Here is an 18,728-nt window from a genome sequence, read left to right as displayed (position 1 = left end):
TACTTCTTCATCCGATCTCTCATCTAAAGTAAACTAAAGAGGATCAATATTTCGTCTACCTTCAGTTGTGATCATGAGTTGCACACCCACCCTATTGCCCAACTCCCTTCTCAATCCAAACAACTAGTGCCCAGCTCCCTTCTCTGTTGGCAATTGCGTCGTGTTGTTACAACTGCCGCAAGGGCCGCTAATTCTGCAGTCGCCACCGCCATTGATTCTACAACTATTGTTGTTGTTGCTACTTCCACCGTTGATTCTATAGCCACTGCTGTCATTGATTCTATAGCCGTTGCAGCCTCTGCCGTTGTTACTTTTGGATACTAGTTTTTGGTTTTTCTTTTAATTAATTGAAAACACTTTTGAGTTTTGATGGACTTTGAGTATTTCATACTTAAATTTGAGTAATTGTTGGATTGATGTTGAAATTTTAATTTTTTCATTTACATTGATTAAATTTAGAATTAAGTATTTTTTGTGCAATTTTACTATTTTAGGTTATTGTTATAAATTTACATATTGAACATTTATGATTTTAAAATTGGAAACCTATAAAAAAATCTATCAGGTTCCATTCCTGCTTTGATAATCGTCAAAACCTATAATATGTTGTGGGTGGATTTGATAAATTAAAATTTAAGTGGGTGCGGGTTTAGTATTGGCAAACCCACAGAGGATGGTGTCAATTGCCATCCCTAAGCCCATTTCAATTTCTTGATAAATAAAATATCATTTTTTTAATATACTAATACGTGTGTTATAGTTAGAAAAATTTATTGGGACAATCATAGATCAAGGTCCAAATTGGTATTAAGGTCGAACAACAATGCTAAAGTATTTGGTCACAATAACTATTGTGAATTAGAAATTAAGTTAATTTGATCTACTATTTATACGATGAAAAATATATAATGTCCTTATTATTTTTGTCAAAATTATTATTTAAAAATTATATTTATTAACTATTATTAATTTTTATTTCATTATTACAATTTTTTTAACAACTGTAGTTTTTTAAATTATAACACTTTAATACCAAATATGAGCTAAGTTTATTATATTACAGTCCATATTTTTACCTTTAAGGACATTTGAGGTATAATTCGGGGAATGATTTTTAATTAGTATGATGCCTAAACTACAGTGATAACGACTATAAAACTAGCTGACCTTGTGAAATGAAATCTGACCAAGATTAGTTAATACAGCATCTTTTTAATTGTATCAAAGTACAAACGAATTAAGATAATCATATTCATCATATTGGCTTCGCAGTCCGCATAGAAAATACATGGAACGTCCAGTGAACTGCTTACCATATAAAACTAAATTTGCATTAACCAGTCTCACTAGCAGTTTCACAGAGCTCCCACACCCATTTCCTCATAAAAGAAACTCCAAAGCAAAATAAGTCAGATAGCTGAAGCCCATCTTCCTTTAGAACAATATTTCAAATCCAAGCTAATCAAGTGGGAGTGGCTTGTGTTTAAGAAGGTCATCTGGGAAAGAGTCAAAATTAGGCAGAATTTCAACAATTCACTACAGAGGCATCTGCAAGACTCATATGAGGTTGTGCCAATCAATCCTAGCTCCAGTTTCAATAATCCAAATTGGTTCATTTTGAGAACCTTGCCCGGTAAAGATTAAGAGGAATGTATTCCACTGCCACAATTCGGTCATCAAATAACCGTCTGTGCAAACTATGTGCTGCCATGCAAGAGGCTTCTGCTCTCATGTACTCTACAAAGACACAGCCTGGTTCAAAAATGTGTCCCTGATTAGGATCCTGGTTCTCGTTGTCACCATTCTCAACAGCACTGGATTGCATCCCCATCTCATTGGATGCTCCCGTAAAAGCTTCTGAATTTCCATTGACTTCCTCAAGATTCAAATCTTCTTTAGCTGATGATTTGTTTTCCTCACTCATGTGCTCCAATTGAATGTTACAAGTAACTTTGTCATCATGAGCGCATGGTGAGTCCTTCAAGGTGTTCACCTGTGTGGGGACTCCTTGAGAAACTATTTCTGATGTACTATCACGGGCTTGGTATTCAACAGCCATGTCAGTGTCAAGCTCACATAGTTGACTTGGCTCATCCCCCATTGTGCCACTTGCAGGCCTGTTGTCTTTAACATTGTTGACTTCTCCTGCTTCCATAACTTCTTTGGAGTCGTTAAGAATCTCTAATTCATTATTTTTTATGGACTTGTGATCAGTGACTTCTTCTAACCTCTCTCCTTTTTCATTTGTTTCGTCATTGGTCAAGTTTTGCCCAACTCCAGCGGACGCTGTATTCTCATTCCCTTCACATGCTTGAATGGTAGAGATATTACTGTCTCCATACTTGACAACATTAACAGATTTAACACTGCCAAACCTGCAGAATGGATAGCAAATTTAACTTCTATATCAAGCAAAGGGTTGATAAAGTCATGGAGGAAAGTTTCTTTCGCAGACCTCGCACACTCTAAACGTACATCTTCTAATACTTCCTCCACCTCCAGTTCAGACAAAGATGAAAAGCCTTCTGGATTAAACTAATTAACATAGAAAAAGGAGAGCACATTTATGCCAACAAGAAATTGTTAATCAAATTGACCAGTTTAAAAAAAAAAAAATCTATACTGAGGAGACGAACAGAAGATAACTACCAAAATCATCACATATATATCCAATAACATACCACATTTTTAAGCTTTAGGACCTCAGTTGGCTTCTTGAGAAGTGGAAGAGCATGCTTAGGGATCCCATGAAATGGTGGGTTTCCACTATTGTCCTAACATGGTTTTGTTTCTTTTTATTAGTACATATTTCACACATGATAAAACATGTGATGTGATGAAAATGTTTCGTGGCAGTTAACACTCAAAATTTACAAGAAATAATTTTAATGAAGTACCATAATTGATCCATCTAGAACAGCTTGAACTGCAGTTAGTACTCGCCCTCCCACCTTCAGGCCATTCAGACCCGCAATAGCTTTGGGTGTAACTAACTGGTCTACATACTGAGTTACACAACATCAAGTTGCCAAATGCTCAAGGTCAGAAGAAGAAAAGGAATTAATTGCAAACATTGAATTATGTTGAAGAATAACGAAAAATATACATATATAAAGAAGAAAATATGATGTATGCAATTTCACATAGTAGAGATTGAATGGCACACAAGGGATAGGCCTGTCAATTCAAGATTGTATCATGAAAGCAACAAACAAGATGCAGACTCAACAGTAAAGATATAAGCCATGTTCCCACTCAAAGTATATTCCATTTCATTTTCATAATACCCAAGCTTTGAATTTTTCACAAAATTAAATACATTAACATCACTGAAAAGGTATTTGCCTCGCAATTAAATTAATAAAAACAAATGCATTAACCATTGGAATTTTTTTCACTAATGCTACTAAATTTATGATTAAAATATTTTTGATATAAATGAAGGTGCACAAATTATCTAATAATGTGCTTGGAGTTTATAAAACAAGTTTTCACTTGCTTGTTGAATGGAATGAAATATAAAATGAAGATGCACAAACACATTTGCAAAAACATCACAATGGTTTACCATCCAAAGCAAAAAGAGCAACCCAATTGAAAAAAAAAAAAATGCAAGATTTTACTCATCAGAAGACATTCTCCAAGAAAATGGAACACTGAAGCAAAAAATACTTTATTACCTCTATGAAAGCACATGGTTCCTCATGATCCTCGTTAACCTCAAAGTGGTATGCTTTCAGTGGTCCAAAGGCACAAACAATTTCCATAACCTGGATAAGTAGCATAGGAGCTCTAATTATAGCAAGTTATTGATAAGTGGCACATGTAGAAGGAAGGGAGGCAGAAAAGGAGAGAGCAAGAGGTTTGAAGAGAAATGAGGGCTGAGAGAAGGGTGGGAATATAAGGATCCAAGATGGCACTTGAAGGTGGTATTGCCTAGAAAGAAAATTAAATTTTGAAATCATATTACCATTTTAGACGATAAAGTCCTTGAAATTCCACCGATGAAGATCTGCACCAACAATTCATATGTAACAAAAGGATCAATAAATAAATTCCAAAAATAAGTTAAGAGCAGGTATCATGTCAAGCATATTTAACAAACAGTACAGACTCGTATGAATGATGAACTGTTAGCTCTCAGAACCATTTCACTGGATCCATTGTCTTTCTAGAAATGACAGGGCAAAACAATGTAACTAATAAGTTTCATTCAATCAGAAACTAATTGAAACAAATCCATAGTGAAATATGCAAACATAGAACTCACAACAGTAACAACCCCCAACAACATAAAGACGAAAATAAAGAGTAAAAGTACAGTACAGTAAAATGAATCTTAGCTTATCCTTGATGCACAAAAGAAGATAAGAAGATACAATCTTACCAACAAAGACAGACAATCTAAGCATAATTCGAGAAAAGTAGATAAACCAAATAAGTGATAAGATGAAATTTAGGAATTTTAACAATATAAAATAGTAGATATGGCCGCCCCACATTGTAGAGAGGTTTAAAATAAAGATGGTTTCACTAATGCTGTTCACAGCATACCTTGTGAGGTGAATCCTTCACAATACCACTTACTGAATCAACTGACGCCACTGATTTCTCTGCTTCACCACTCTGCATGAAAAGAGCAACTGTCTGAAAACCTGCTACATGGATAGTAACCACAATATACCTCAGAAACTGCAAAGCAGCATCAGAAGGAAATGCTTTTATTATGAGAAAACTCAAAAATAAAAATAGAATTTAAGATCATGAGGATCTAAGTGAAGGTAGAAAGAAAACGGGAGAAGGAGTTAGCATAGTATGCATATCCTACACTGAGGTTCAGAAACATCAAACATGTGATCTGTTGATCTGACAGTACAGATTCCACAAGTAGTAGAACTGTATTGTTCAACAATAACAATGCCACAAATAATTTTGAACTTGTGTGGTAGCTAATATCTTAGCTGTGTACTCTGAACCCTTACCCTTATTACAAACAAATAGTTAATGCTCTTCCTAGTTATATTTGTGTGTCCACCAGATGCAGAAAACCCAAAATGTCATTAGGCTTATTAGAAAATACATACTTTCACTAGAATAAATCAACAATCAATTCCTATAAAAAAATAAAAGATAAAAAAAAAAAATCAAAGAATCACTTTCTGGATCACTCCCTAGTTCTGCAAGAATTCATCAAATTATACACTACAAGCATTTTTCATTGCCAAGCATTATCAAATATTAGAACAAAAATGCACGAATAGCTGCCATCAAATGAAAATTGATATTGTATCTAACACCTCTATCTCAATAACCATCAAATTAAGTTATTATAAAAGCATTATCTGACCTAAGCTCACAACACAAGTACCAGTTTTAGAAAGTAATTCATGCATACACCATATTTCCTTTACAAGAATTTTCCAAAACCTAGTAACTCCTTATAGAACTTCTCCAATCGACTTAGCATGCATGTGATTCTTGTTATATTATTCCCAAACACTGAAATTCAGCACCACTGAGTAAACGAGTTCGTTTTTAAGTAGATTAATAGATTGACCTGATGGTAATGCCAAAAAGATCTAATAATAATACCGTTATAAAATACAAGAAAAAAGCATCCCAATATAGAGTTGAATGCCAGAAACATACACTACCCAGCCCAATGACTAGGGTAAGTGTTTTTTCATTTCATGTTCTGGAAGGTTCTGTTCATCTATCTTAAGCCCATTAATGAAAAGCAACTATTTTGAATTTGGTTTGTAAAAATTATTATTCTCAACAATAATATAATCAAAAGAAAACTACCTCTGGATATTAGTAATCCCTTCAATTACTAATTTTCCCCTTGATCTTTATATTTATTTGTATAAGGTAAGAAATTTACATAAATGCTACCAAGGAGCAGAACTCCAGTACACTGGAATCCTTTCATTTGTTCTGCCCCATGAAAAGAATTCTACCCACTCACAGAGAGGACATCCTAAGAAATAAGAAAATAAAGAGTTAAGCAAGGATGCATATTTTGATAGAAGTGGGGGCAAGGACAAGTTACTAATCAAGATAAACCATCGGGTGCAAAATGGTCATTGGTATATTAGTTCAGTAACAATCGGACAGTCAAATCAACATTGCTGACAAAATTAAGACTACAGATAAGCAGTGCCAGAAATCCTAAAACAACATCTTAGAGCAATTCAAAAGCTTAACATCAAATAAAGCAGATACTATATCCATATTAATTAAGAAGTTACTGCTTAATGCCTACATCAATGACCCAATACCGATGATACAAAATAAGGTTGAAGTGCATCAAAACTTGTCACTACACCTGGGAATCTTCTCAGTTAGTAGAGAGCTCCATCATCATCCTGAATGTGAATTAGGACACACCCAACATAGACACCCTATTTAAGAGATTCCAACATGCCAGTCAGAAAACATCTCATGTAACATGACAAACAGATCATTCTAAGTGCAGTAAAGAGCTTGTTAAGCTTTATACCCAACTTATAAAAAAAAAAAAAAAGCTTTAAATTAGATGTTCGCGCTAGACTAAAGAGTTACCCATGCTTCCCCTGTACATGTGGATCCATAAGCAAAACCATTTTCAAAATTTCAAAGAAAGCTGGGTTATTTGCCCCCCGCGCCCCCCCCCCCCCCCCCCCCCCCCCCCCAACCAAACCCCCCCAAAAAAAAAGAGAGAGAGAGATAGCAGCACAGAGACTTGGAAGCCTGGCATTTACTTACATTATGCAAGGAACAAAAGTGTTCTAAAACAAAGTGAAGATAGAAACCTTAAATCCCTATAAACAAAATAAGCAAAAACACACCAATGTATGCATCTATAATCTTTTTCACCTTTCAAATCCCAAAGTTTCCATGGCATATTAAAAATTAGGCACTGAATAGTTCGCATCTCATGAAAATCACACATGCAATTTATTTTGGAGCTTAAAAACTTGAACAAGAAGAGAACACATGAGATATAGACAATCAACAATTATGATATCATATCTATTTCTAAAATTGCATCAATCAACTTAGCGGAAACAAATTTTATTTGTTCTATCAATTATAAATGACTTCTAGACATGCTTCCTAGTAAAGTTCTATGAACAGTCCATTTGAAGCTCATAACTCAGAAATTTACCGATTCAATCGAAACCATAGCATAGACAACTGCTACTTGAATTCAGAAGAAGTCATAGGACTAAATCCATTTGGTAATTAGCCCAGTTTGACTTGCAGTAAGACTGAGCTGCCAATCTTTTACATCCATGTCTATATAAATAAAAAGAAATTTTAAAATAAAAAAGAAAAATCATCTTGTAGTATTGTTAGGAAGCACGAAATGCAAGAACCATTGAAATACACAATAGCACAGACCCAAACTTTACTAGAACCGAAGTGCTTTGACTTGAACTGCAATGCTATTGGCTTGCTGCTGCAGACAAGTCCATTTAGCTTGGCCCAAGGTTATTTTTATGTTTTATTTTTTGGGAGAAAATAAAGCTTGCATCTAGCTCACTCTGATAAAGCATCAGCAGGGTACCCAGATCGCAATAATGTGAATTATCAAAGAGATATTATGCATGACACAGAGAACTAACTTTATATAGATCAACATCTTAAAATAAGCAGAAGCTGTTCAAATTTTGTTTCATTAAAAGGATATATAAATAAAAATAGAATCAACAATTACTCTCCAAAGCAAAGAGATAACAGGTATATGCGAGTGACATATACAAGTGATAAGCAAATGACCAGTGAAACAAATATTAAAAAGCTTAGATCCATTTCTAAAAATCTTTTTAAGAATATAATCAAATCCCATATAATACAAATAATTACACATAAAAGAGCCATAAACCCATAAGAGTGAATTATCAGAATGGAACCAATGGAAAATAGTAAAAAAGAACTAATAAAAAATAATAAGATTTTCATTCTTACAGCCACTTCAACAAATTCTTTGGGGCGCTTGATTTTGAGAATAGAGCCTGAGAAGGAACGGCCATCACAAAAAAGAGCTGCTGAGGCATCCTCAGCTGTAAGAAATTCCACAAAGGCTTGGCCTTTCTCTCTCTGTATCTGCAGTAAGGACATAGTAAGCAAGCCAAAACTGCAGTTTGTACTAATATGCATGACAAAGATGAAAATGGAAAACCTAATAATATAACGGAGACTTACAACACATCCAATACATGGGAGAGATCCATGAACATGTTGAACACCCGAAGAGAGCAAAAAATTATTAAGAAACTCCATCAAAGCTTTCTCCGAGGCTGAGAGAGGTAAATTTTCTACACAAAGTCTTCTCATAGGCCGATTTGATTGAGTTAGCTGAACTGAGTCCATGGAAACATTTAGCTTCGCCAAAGAAGCACTGACTGATATCCCGGCAAGAGGCTTCTGTGTAGTCGAAGTAACAGGATCGGAGCTGACCATCTCATGTGCATTTGATGATGCAGCTTGGTTTGATGTGTGGACATTAGAAGGAACTGAATATGTTTCCACTGGTGCAACATCCCACTTAGCACTTTTCTTCTCAGGTGAGCGATTGATAGGGGAAGGAGTCTTAGCAGCAGCCTCAGTTCTTCTCTTCCTTGGTGAATAGCCACCAAGGCCACTTGTCGATCCATCATGCCGTCTATAATGACCACTCAAACCATTACTAGTTACCCTACTACTGTCAATATCAGAATGCTGCCTTCCAGAACTGATTTTAGTAGAATGTGAGGGCAGTCCTTCGTGCTCTCGGTCATAATATGATGTACGTTTCTGCGCTCTAGGTGATAAGGACAAAGACCTTCTATTTCTGTCCTCGCGCTCTCGACTCCTTGACCTCCTTCTTTTCAGCCTCGAATTCCCATGTCGAGATTTTGGAGATTCCTTTTTTTCCTTTCTCTCTGAAACTTTTAAATCATGCCCTTTACCTAGATCAACTTTCTTTGCAGCACTCTTATCTCTGTTTTTCTCATCATCTCGATTTCGATGTTTTCTTTTGCTTTCTCTTTCAGATTTCTCTCCACTTTTGTCTGCATGTCTGTCCTTTCGAGTTAAATCTCTTGAATGCTTCTTTGTGGCTTCATCCCTTGAATCAACAATTGACTGATCATGACTTCTTCCCTGGCTAGGAATTAGTTTCTCAGATTTCACGTTAGGTTTAGAGGATGTTTCTTTCGTAACGTCAGCTTTCAACTTGGTGTCTGATCCACGATTTCCTCTGTCTTTTTCGTTACCTGGACTCCTATCTTTTAATCTGATTTCCGATTTAAGAGTTCTTCTATGATTAGATTTAGCTACATAGTCTTCCTTTAATTTGGTTTCCAAGTCACGATTTTCTCCATCTCTCTGTCTGGATGAATCAACATTCTTGGTAAGGGCATTATCTTCCTTCTTCCCAGAACCAACCTTCACATATTCCTCAGACGTATGCACGTCAACACCAGGATATTTTTTGTGTCCATGATGCCTTCCAGATTTATGATCATCAGATACATTCTCAATGGTACAATCCCCTGGTATATTACTAATGTCCATAGCGTCCTCTTTAATATTTTCAGACAAGTTCTTAGCTTTCCTTCTAATCATTATCTCATCAAAGCTGAAAGGCCTTGTCCGAGCAGCACTTCCTTCATTGCTGTCAGCCAAGGAAGGCTCACCTCTTTTCCCATGCTTTTCCTTTTTCCGACCAGATCTGCCCATCTTGCCTAGTGCACAAACAATCTATACCAGCCTACGAAAAGCATCAAAGGTCATAGTGGAGACAGGTAGTTGTATACACAGATTGGCTAATAAAGCCTTGAATGTATTCAGACTGCCCCTGCCCGACTATTACAGGACCCAAGTGAGAAAGATCTGCATTTCATCATAAGCATCAAGTAATTTAGCAATCAAATCCCCAATGACAAACAAATTGCATCCACTCCGAATACAAGTGGTTACGATAGTCAAGACAATAAATTCAATTAACCAATCATAAAACCAGGAGAAAAACAGAAGCAAAGAGATAATAAGCTACAATACCATGATAATAATATCCACATGTTAATTGATGTATTTACAACACCAGGTGATACTATCTTCAAAGGACTTAGATACCGTACTATATCATAATCTCGTAACATAATTACCCAAAGTCTACTTCTGGGTCTTAGTTATCACGAGCACTTTACACTCTTAGATGACAATCACAACCGTAACATTTTCCACAACGCAACAAGGACCAACGCAGTTTGTCTCAATCAAACTTAAAAGAAAAAAGTAGCACACTACTGTTTCTATAGGTGCAGACAAGTTAACAAATTCTGAATAGTTATTAAATCAAGAATCATCCTCATGATATCATATTTCAACTACATGCCACTTCCAACATTGCCATGTGGTAACAACACCAATGAAATCTATTATCAATAATATACATATCCCGATATTTCAATATAAGCTAACCACGTAACTCGCCCAGAGCCAACTACATATCTAAATATTAAGCAAGACTCAATTTTCACTTATCTTAAATGTCCCAAATGTCCCAAATCTTTTCATTTCTCTTTTCTTTACTTATTCTCCATTAAAAGATAAGTCGTCCAGGAAGGGTAACAAAAGAAAAAAAAAGAAGCTTCAATACAAAACCCTACCAGCAAAATCCCAAATGATTACACACAAATAATTCACCTCAGTATACTTTGAATCACGCATATACTTCAAGAATATGAAGTTGAATAAGTAAATAAATAAAAGAAAAGTGCAAGTTAGGGGGACCTTGGAACGGAGTTGCGACCAGAAGAAATGCAAGAGAAGGGTTGTACTCTGCAATTCGGGCGCGCACACACACGAGTAGAATAGAAAACCTAGAACTTTTTAGAACATAATACAAGCCAAGTTATCTGCTTGGAGAAAAATGGAGGCGCTCGTCGAATTTTTTTTTTTTTTTTTTTAACACGCTCGCGCAGGGGTGGGCACTGTATGGTTTTGTGAACCGATCCAAACTTAAACCAAGTGTGAACCAACCAAACACTAGAATCAACGGAATTACACCAAATTAATTTAACTTGATTCAGTTCAATTTGGTTCTATAATTTGATTGATTTTATTTTATTTCATACAAATAATTTTATCTGGTATATTTTATTAAAACGACATAATAGTAATTGTTATTACTATAATAAGAAATTTGAGTCCACAAATTTATAAAAAATAACCCAACATAATAAAGTTCAACAAAATGTAGACATCCACTATAAATAAATAAATAAAAACTCAAAATCTGATTGCTCTTGATCCTTCAGCTTTTAAATCCACAAAACCGACATTATCTCTCAAAATGAGCCATTAACCATGCACAAGCAACTAAACAAAATAAAAAGAGTGTATGAATAACTAACAAATAAAAGTATCAACTTCATTACTTAAATATTCTTCATGTTAAATCACATAAAGAAAAGTTAAACAAATCAAATTATGCAAATCGATCCATAAACTCATTTTCTTGAACTACTTAATTAAAGTTTGTCGTTGTATTCAAGAAAAAAAAAGCTGCAATTAATTCATCAATATTAATACTTCAATCATGTTTGGAGTTATAGAACTTCTATACTAATCTAATTTATGCTAGGAGTTTTCAATTTTCATTTTTTTATAATAATAATAATAATTATTATTATTATTATTATTATTTGTGAATGGTTTGATTTGATGGTTCAATTTGATTTTAAAACCACTCAAAAACCAATTGGTTCAAGATTTCGAAAATATTAGGCTTTTGTGAATTGAACCAAACCGAATAGTCAGTAACACAAAACCAAATCGTCAGTAATACAATTTAGGAGAAAGCTACGGTACAACGGTGATACGGTATCACCATTACACCCAACCGTTGGATCTTACTGGATCCATTCATCCAAATGGATCCAACGGCTGGATGCAACGGTGATACCGTATTACCGTTGCACCGTAGCCAGACCCTACAATTTAATCCACTCCTAACGTTCGGTGATTCTAGGGATGGTAGAAAAATCGGCCTAAACTTGGGTGTCTTGGGTCGGGCCGGATTTTCTAGGTGAAGCTTGAGCTTGAAAAAAATTTAAAAATATTTTTAAAATATATATTATCTTAATCAAAATACAATAGCTAACACATATTTAGCCCACCTATGACATTTATTTAAAATTTTAAATCATTTAAGCCTAACTTTTAAAGTCCAATCTAACCAAAAAAAAAAAAACTAAATTTTCTAAATTATAAATTTAAAAAAGTAAATTTTATAAATTATAAATTTGTAAAACATAATGGAAAAAATTAAAAAAATGTAAATTTTAAAAATTTAGATTTTTTGACCCGACTCAGACAAAAGACATGCTAAAGGCGAACTTAAACGTGAGCCCAAAGGTGATTTCTCTAATATTTCTACCGACAGTGCTGCTAATTGACACGTCAGATTGTTTTTTATTTATTAGATTTTATTTTTTTGGATTTTCTTTTCAGACAAAACAATTTAATCCAGAAACTTTTGCTATGGAAGGTTGTTTTACTGAATAACTTCCTGGGGGAAGAGAATTGTGAATGCTTGCTCTTCTTTAGTTCAACAAATGAAGGGAGGCGTAAGCAGAACAAATTATCCATAGATCACGGTTTAATATGTAATAATTATGTTAATTTTTTATCATAACACCTGAATTTCCTTCTCGTTTAAGTCTCTAATGCTTCAGATGTAAAACTCATTATTTACAGTAGCTTTGCGGAAGAAGAAACACAAAGGTCTAAAGCAAATTACATGGATAATGCTTTTCTTTCGGCATCATATATGATTAAAGCCACTGATGACAATGTAGTTCTTCTGGGCACATATCATACCTGGTCATAGAATTTAAATAAGTAGCAAGCAATGAAGCTCATCAGAATGACACAGTTTATGATCATCAGATAAAACTCTTAATGAGTTCGAGAAAGGAGAAGCAGGCAGCATCTAATGGCATAAAATCTCTCTGAACAGTTTGCAGTTCAACAAGCTCATATAGAATATTTTTAAGCATGTTCATATCGTAACGAGTATGAAGACTTCCTACAAATCATAAACCGTGCTTTCATCCCCATGGTTCAAAGATTTATACATTCCGCTCTCCACGATTTGGTGTTTCACCGCGTGTTTTCTCGGCGACGCACATAGCGGGTCCTGTCATTGTATCTTGGTCTATCTTGAGCTCTCTGGGGCTGTGGTTCCACCCTCCTCTGTCTTTCAGGTGATCTTTGCACTATCTCTCCATTCACAAACAACTCAGCTGCAAAATAAACATCCAACATATAAGATGAAAATATAAGAACAAAGCATATTCTAGTGTTATTTGGAAGCAGGGACATTAAACTGAAACAAAAGTGCTTCTTTCAACAAATGTTTGGACTATTGCAATTGTTTGACGTTAGAAGCTGGATGAAATGACGAAAACAATGCAGTAATCACACATACAAGGGCTTCTCCATGACTACAAACCAATACGAAACTTGCACACTCATTCAATGTAAACAGGAATTTTATTAACAGCTGTGTTATGCTGTACACTAGAAATAATATTTATAAAAAAATATGTATCATCTCCAATGATTCTGAAACTCCACAAATTAGAGGCACAGAACAGGTGAGAGAACTTTCATGTATGTCCATTAGCATTCAAAGCCATGCATTGCCCACATGAGGCTATTAGCTTTGCCAAGATGGACTGGCAATTGGCAAAGAATAGAAAGAGACTGTCCTTCTGCAGCTTGCAAAGAAACTTCTTCAATTAAATCAACAATACAAGATAACAAAAAATGTTGCTGCTTTTTTATCTCTGTTTATTAGAGAAAAAATAACACTACATACAGTCCTCCAAGTGGGAACGTACATGGTTCATTCCCATACCAAGATATAAATATGCATAATCCAATCGTGGTGAATATATAATGTTTCTTCTTCACTGATCTGCAGCTACACGAAAAATTACAGCGCAGAACTGCTAAGAGAAACACATTTAATTTTAGTCCACTTGCATTCAAAGCTAAACATTGTCTCGTAAGACTATTTAGCTTTGCCAAGATGGACTTTAACCAATTTTTTTGAGCTAAAACTCAGATGATAAACTCTCATCAGTAAAAGAATATTTCACTATAGAAGTCAGCACAGTGTGTGGGATGACACTACCAGACAAATAATGAACACAATTATTCCCATGATCACCAACTCTATCATAGCACATTAAAAATCTAAATGCTTGAAGCCAACAATGGCTTACCACCATAGTCTTTGTTTTCAGGATCAACATATGAATCTGGAAGCACAAACAAAACACCCGGCAAGCCTGTTAACAAGAAAAAAAAAACATATTACACCATTAGAATGCGAAACAAAATATTAATTAATTAATTAAATCAATTAAATTAATAAAAAATATACCTTCTAGCTTATTAGAGGTCTCCTCATCAAGCTCACAGCCGAATCCAAAATACCTCTCACACGAAACATTGTAAATTTTCTTCTTTGCCTCTTCCTCACTAATTCACAAATATGCATATGAATGTGTGGGTGTGTGTGTATATATATAAAATAAATAATAAATAATAAAAACCCATCAATTTCAAAACCGTAATTAGATTATAAAGACAAGGGAGCAATTAAAATAATAAACAATCATCACCTGCCGACCACCTGAGCAAGGGTTTTGATATAACAATCAATCATCTGCTGTTTAGTGGCGCCCTCGCCGCCGGGCTTGTCCATGACGATAAGCCAGTGCTCGTAGTCACAGCCGGGGAACAGCGGGGCCATCTCGGTGGGAGGGCGGTCGCTGAAGTTGGACCCGGAGTTGAGCGGGGAGTAGGCTGAGTTTCCGGAGCGGTTGGCACGGCACCGTATTTGGCAGAAGCGAGTGGATGGTAGGGGGGAAATCAACCCCACCGCATGGGAGAGCGGGGCTGCGGCCCGACGGCTGAAGAGCAGAGAGGGGAGCGGAGATGGGGCGGTGACGGTAGTGGTGTTTGTGGAAAGCAGGCGCTTTGAGCTTAAGAGGGACAGTCTTGAGCTGCGGATGGAGAGAGCCGTAATGGCCCGTGTTAGGGTTTGAGCCATTGTTTCTTCTGACGAGGATTTATGGGAGATCGAAGAAGAAGATGATAGAAGAAAGAAACGAGGGTTTTTGAAATAAGAAATGAAGATAGCAAAGGGTTTACAGGGACATTGTGGGTATTTATCTTCATTTCATTGTTTATTTATTTATTTATTGATATTTTGTTGCCCTGGGTTGGGTTAGCGATAGAGGCCGGGGCGGGGCAATGAGGGTTCGGGCTTTCGTTCTCTCGTTGTTTTTGTTTTTGTTTTCGGAATATTAGAAAAATAACTGGGAAAATGTACTAGAATAATAGAACTTGTGACTAGGGGTGTTCAGAATTCAATCCGTTCGATCCGCTCAATCCGATCCATAGATTGGTATATTGGATATGGATTGAAAATTTAAAAATTCGCAGTCGATGGATTGGATATGAATTTACTTATGTAAATCCGCAGAAATCCGTGAATCCGCAAAAAAAAAAAAAATATATATATATATATATATATATAAGAAGGTAATAGGATCGAAGGATGGATGTGCTTTCGTAGGATTACAATATTAAAAACTCAAATTAAACAATTAATGGATCGGCTTTTCCAAATTTTAAAATAATAAATTACCAGCTTTGATTATGGAGTTCTTTGGTTCATACAGTGATCAAACAAATTTGAACGCGGTTAGTCAAAATTTTAATAACTAATTGGTACGTGGCGTTGTTAAACCAGATCGATGCTACACAAAGTGAAGCCTTTGGACCCAGATCTGGCTTAGAACAGATCAATAGTCCGCACGTTCGGGTTTCCAGCCGATATACCAACTTAGTTTTACTTTACCAAATAAAGTTAAGTTACTTTAAACGTGGTTGATTCCTTTTATTGGGCTATTATCAGATTTAGATTAAGTTCTTTTAAAGGTTTGGGTACATACACAGTACCAGATCCGGATCCCGGAAATGGTGCTCTGAAGGAATGGAGGAAGAAGAGAAGATTTACAACTGAGGATCGAGATCCGGTCTCTTTGCCTCAGAGGAATGTAGAATTTATATGGCAGATCTGATACAGATCAATCTGCAAGCATGCTTTGAAAAGAAAAATGCTTTAAAATAAATTGCTGGAATTTAAATGTGCATAAAATTAAATTGCAGAAAAGTAAATGCTTTAAAGTAAATTGCAAAAATTTAAATTACATTGAAATTTAAAGAACTGAATTTAAACATACATTTTTGCTTTCTGGGTTTTTACAAATTTTCAAATCTTTCCAGAAGGGGTAGACTGGGGTTCTTTAGAAGGTTCATGAGGACCAGTAACTTTGAGAACTGCTTTACCTTTGTCTTTCTTCTTTGGCGGCATTATCTGTTTTGAAAAAATTCTCTGGTTAGAAAATCAGGAACAGAATTTTTGTCACCTTTAATAAATTCAATATCAAAATCAAAAACACTTAAGATAGCTTGCCATCGTGCAAAAATCTATTTTGATGCAATGTTTTGAACATCTTTTTCTAAAACATGTTTTGCAGCTTTGCAATCAATAAAAATTTTTGATTTAGTAAATCACTTTGGAATTTAGATATGCATAAAACAATAGAAAGAATTTCTTTTTTGATAGTAGAATAATTTCTCTGGCAATCATTCCAATGAGCAGAAACATATTGTACTATCTATTCTTTATCATTTTCTTTTTGTTTCAATATACCTCCATAACCTATGTCAGATGCATCAGTTTCAACAATTTTAGGTAATGCAGGATTTGCAAGAAATAAACATGGAATATTTTTTACAGATTGCTTTATTAATCTAACAACTTTGGTATGTTCTTCTGACCATGCAACATGATTCTTTTTCAACCTATCATGCAAAGGTTTAGACATCCTATTGATATTAGGGTAAAAATCGAGAACATAATTTAGACTACCAAGAAATCTTTGTAATTGGGTTTTGTCCAGAATCTTGTCTGGGAATTTATCTGCAAACAAAAGAGATCTTTCAATTGGGGTGATAATTCCTTTGGAAATATGATGACCTAGGAACCGGACTTTTGTTTGAAATAAAGAAATTTTTGAACTAGAAAGGGCTAACCCAGCCTTTTTAGTAACAAGGTGAAAAGTCTTTAAATGTTTGAAATGTTGGTCAATACTTTGAGAAAAAATCAATACATCATCAATGTAAACAATGCAAAACTCAGAATATGGATTATAGATATCGTTCATGATTCTTTGAAATTCTGAGGGTGCATTTTTCAAACCAAAAGGCATTACTGTCCATTCGTATTGTCCAAATGGAACAGTAAAAGCTGTTTTATAACGATCTTTAGGATGGATTTGTATTTGCCAAAAACCAGACTTCATATCAAATTTAGAAAAAATGAGAGCTGAACAGAGTTTTTGGAGCAAATCTTTTTTATTAGGTATTGGGTACCTAATCCATTTTAAAGCTTTATTCAAAGGTTTGTAATTTATCACAAGTCTAGGAACGCCTCTTTCAATTTCAGAATTTTTGTTGACATAAAAAGCGGCACAAGACCATGGTGATCTGGATTTTACAATGAGTCCTTTATTTTCAAGATCATTAATCTCATCTTTACAATGTTGTTCCAATTCCATGTTCATTTGGATTGAACGTGCTTTGGTGGGTATTTGTTTTTCATCAAAAGAATTTTCATAAGGCAAATCTACCAAATGTTGTTTCCTGTTCCAAAAAGCAGATAGTAAATCAGCACATATTTCTTTTTCAATAAGGCTTTTGAAATCGAGAATTTTTCTTTGTATAAAATTACTTTGTAGTTGACTTTCAACTCTTTGGAAATTTAAATCCTTTTGTAAACAAAATAAATCATCTTGTTTGGATTTAAGAATGACATTGATTTTGTTTTGGTAAACAGAACAAGCTTTGACAATGTTTAGATTCCTAGTTTTTGGCTTTTCAATAAACGAGAAAACAAGGTCTCTGGATTTTGCTTTGAAATATATACCATCATAATTGACAGCATATGGGGTTATAAGATTTATAAAAGGGGTTCCTAAAATGATAGCATGGTGTATATCATTTGTAAGAACAAAAGAAGTTTTAAATTCAATTTTATTATTATAAATCGAGGCTTCAACTTTGGAACTAACATTCAATTTTGAATTGTTAGCGGCAGAAAGTCTTTTTTTTGTTTTTTCATGAAATCTTTTGGGGACGATCTCTTCTCTGATGCAATTTAAATCGGCGCCAGTATCAAAAAGGGCAATGGCGTCCATTGCAAAATCATCAGAAAAGATTAAAGTGACTTTAATCAAATACTTTCTTGTGGTGATTTGTTTTAAAACAAATAGGAAATCATTAGGTACTGACTCAATATTTTCCACTTTAATTTCATCACCATCATCATGATTAGATTCATTATCTGAATTATCCTGCAAATGTTTTTGTAAAAGAAGTTGGATAGTCTCAGAATCACTTTTTTGTTTTTCTTTTAAATCTCTGATTTCACATTTAATTTCTTTTATCTCTTTCTGGAGATCCTGGATATTAGGAACCATCTTTTTTGTTTTCTTTTTATCCAAAATTTGAGTAAGATCATACGAATTCTTTTTGATAATTGGAACTTTAGAAATCTCAGCAGAGGTTCCGGCTTTGTCGGAATCCATAGTTTTCAAAAGTTTATCAAG

The 18,728-nt window shown here is 34.7% G+C and overlaps 2 protein-coding genes across 3 annotated transcripts; both read right to left on the bottom strand.

The window, feature by feature from the left end:
• Positions 1-1,168: 1,168 nt before the first annotated feature.
• LOC102614681 (splicing factor U2af large subunit B) lies at positions 1,169-11,016 on the bottom strand. Of its 2 annotated transcripts, none has more exons than XM_006489609.4 (10): positions 10,765-11,016; positions 8,191-9,861; positions 7,954-8,085; positions 4,555-4,626; positions 3,971-4,012; positions 3,681-3,770; positions 2,898-3,005; positions 2,682-2,774; positions 2,456-2,535; positions 1,169-2,375 (listed from the first exon to the last, which is right to left on the bottom strand). In XM_006489609.4, the coding sequence occupies exons 2-10, from the start codon at positions 9,706-9,708 to the stop codon at positions 1,613-1,615; spliced, it is 2,898 nt and encodes a 965-aa protein (XP_006489672.2). In that variant the 5' UTR covers positions 9,709-9,861; positions 10,765-11,016; the 3' UTR covers positions 1,169-1,612. The 2 variants fall into 2 exon arrangements, with proteins under 2 accessions (XP_006489672.2, XP_006489671.2); XM_006489608.4 differs by having other exon boundaries at positions 7,954-8,091; positions 10,765-11,014.
• Positions 11,017-12,941: 1,925 nt separating this feature from the next.
• LOC102614394 (multiple organellar RNA editing factor 2, chloroplastic) lies at positions 12,942-15,204 on the bottom strand. Its single transcript, XM_006489607.4, has 4 exons — positions 14,670-15,204; positions 14,429-14,526; positions 14,268-14,333; positions 12,942-13,280 (listed from the first exon to the last, which is right to left on the bottom strand). Exons 1-4 carry the CDS (start codon positions 15,098-15,100, stop codon positions 13,138-13,140), a joined length of 738 nt encoding a protein of 245 aa, XP_006489670.2. The 5' UTR covers positions 15,101-15,204; the 3' UTR covers positions 12,942-13,137.
• Between the last annotated feature and the right edge of the window lie 3,524 nt (positions 15,205-18,728).

The sequence above is a fragment of the Citrus sinensis genome, chromosome 1 (assembly GCF_022201045.2).
Source record: "Citrus sinensis cultivar Valencia sweet orange chromosome 1, DVS_A1.0, whole genome shotgun sequence".
Taxonomy (NCBI): Eukaryota; Viridiplantae; Streptophyta; class Magnoliopsida; order Sapindales; family Rutaceae; genus Citrus; species Citrus sinensis.
This window is presented reverse-complemented; position numbering and strand designations above follow the sequence as displayed.

What these genes read in the sequence shown, in the direction of transcription:
- LOC102614681 (XM_006489608.4), bottom strand. Translation starts at nt 9,708, where the DNA reads ATGGGCAGATCTGGTCGGAAAAAGGAAAAGCATGGGAAAAGAGGTGAG. An exon ending in TGAAGGATTCACCTCACAAG is followed by an intron (nt 4,013 to 4,554) that starts GTATGCTGTGAA and finishes TTGTTGGTGCAG; the next exon opens with ATCTTCATCGGTGGAATTTC. An exon ending in GTACGTTTAGAGTGTGCGAG is followed by an intron (nt 2,376 to 2,455) that starts GTCTGCGAAAGA and finishes TCCATTCTGCAG; the next exon opens with GTTTGGCAGTGTTAAATCTG.
- LOC102614394 (XM_006489607.4), bottom strand. Translation starts at nt 15,100, where the DNA reads ATGGCTCAAACCCTAACACGGGCCATTACGGCTCTCTCCATCCGCAGC. An exon ending in GACCTCTAATAAGCTAGAAG is followed by an intron (nt 14,334 to 14,428) that starts GTATATTTTTTA and finishes TCTTGTTAACAG; the next exon opens with GCTTGCCGGGTGTTTTGTTT. An exon ending in TGAAAACAAAGACTATGGTG is followed by an intron (nt 13,281 to 14,267) that starts GTAAGCCATTGT and finishes TTTATTTTGCAG; the next exon opens with CTGAGTTGTTTGTGAATGGA.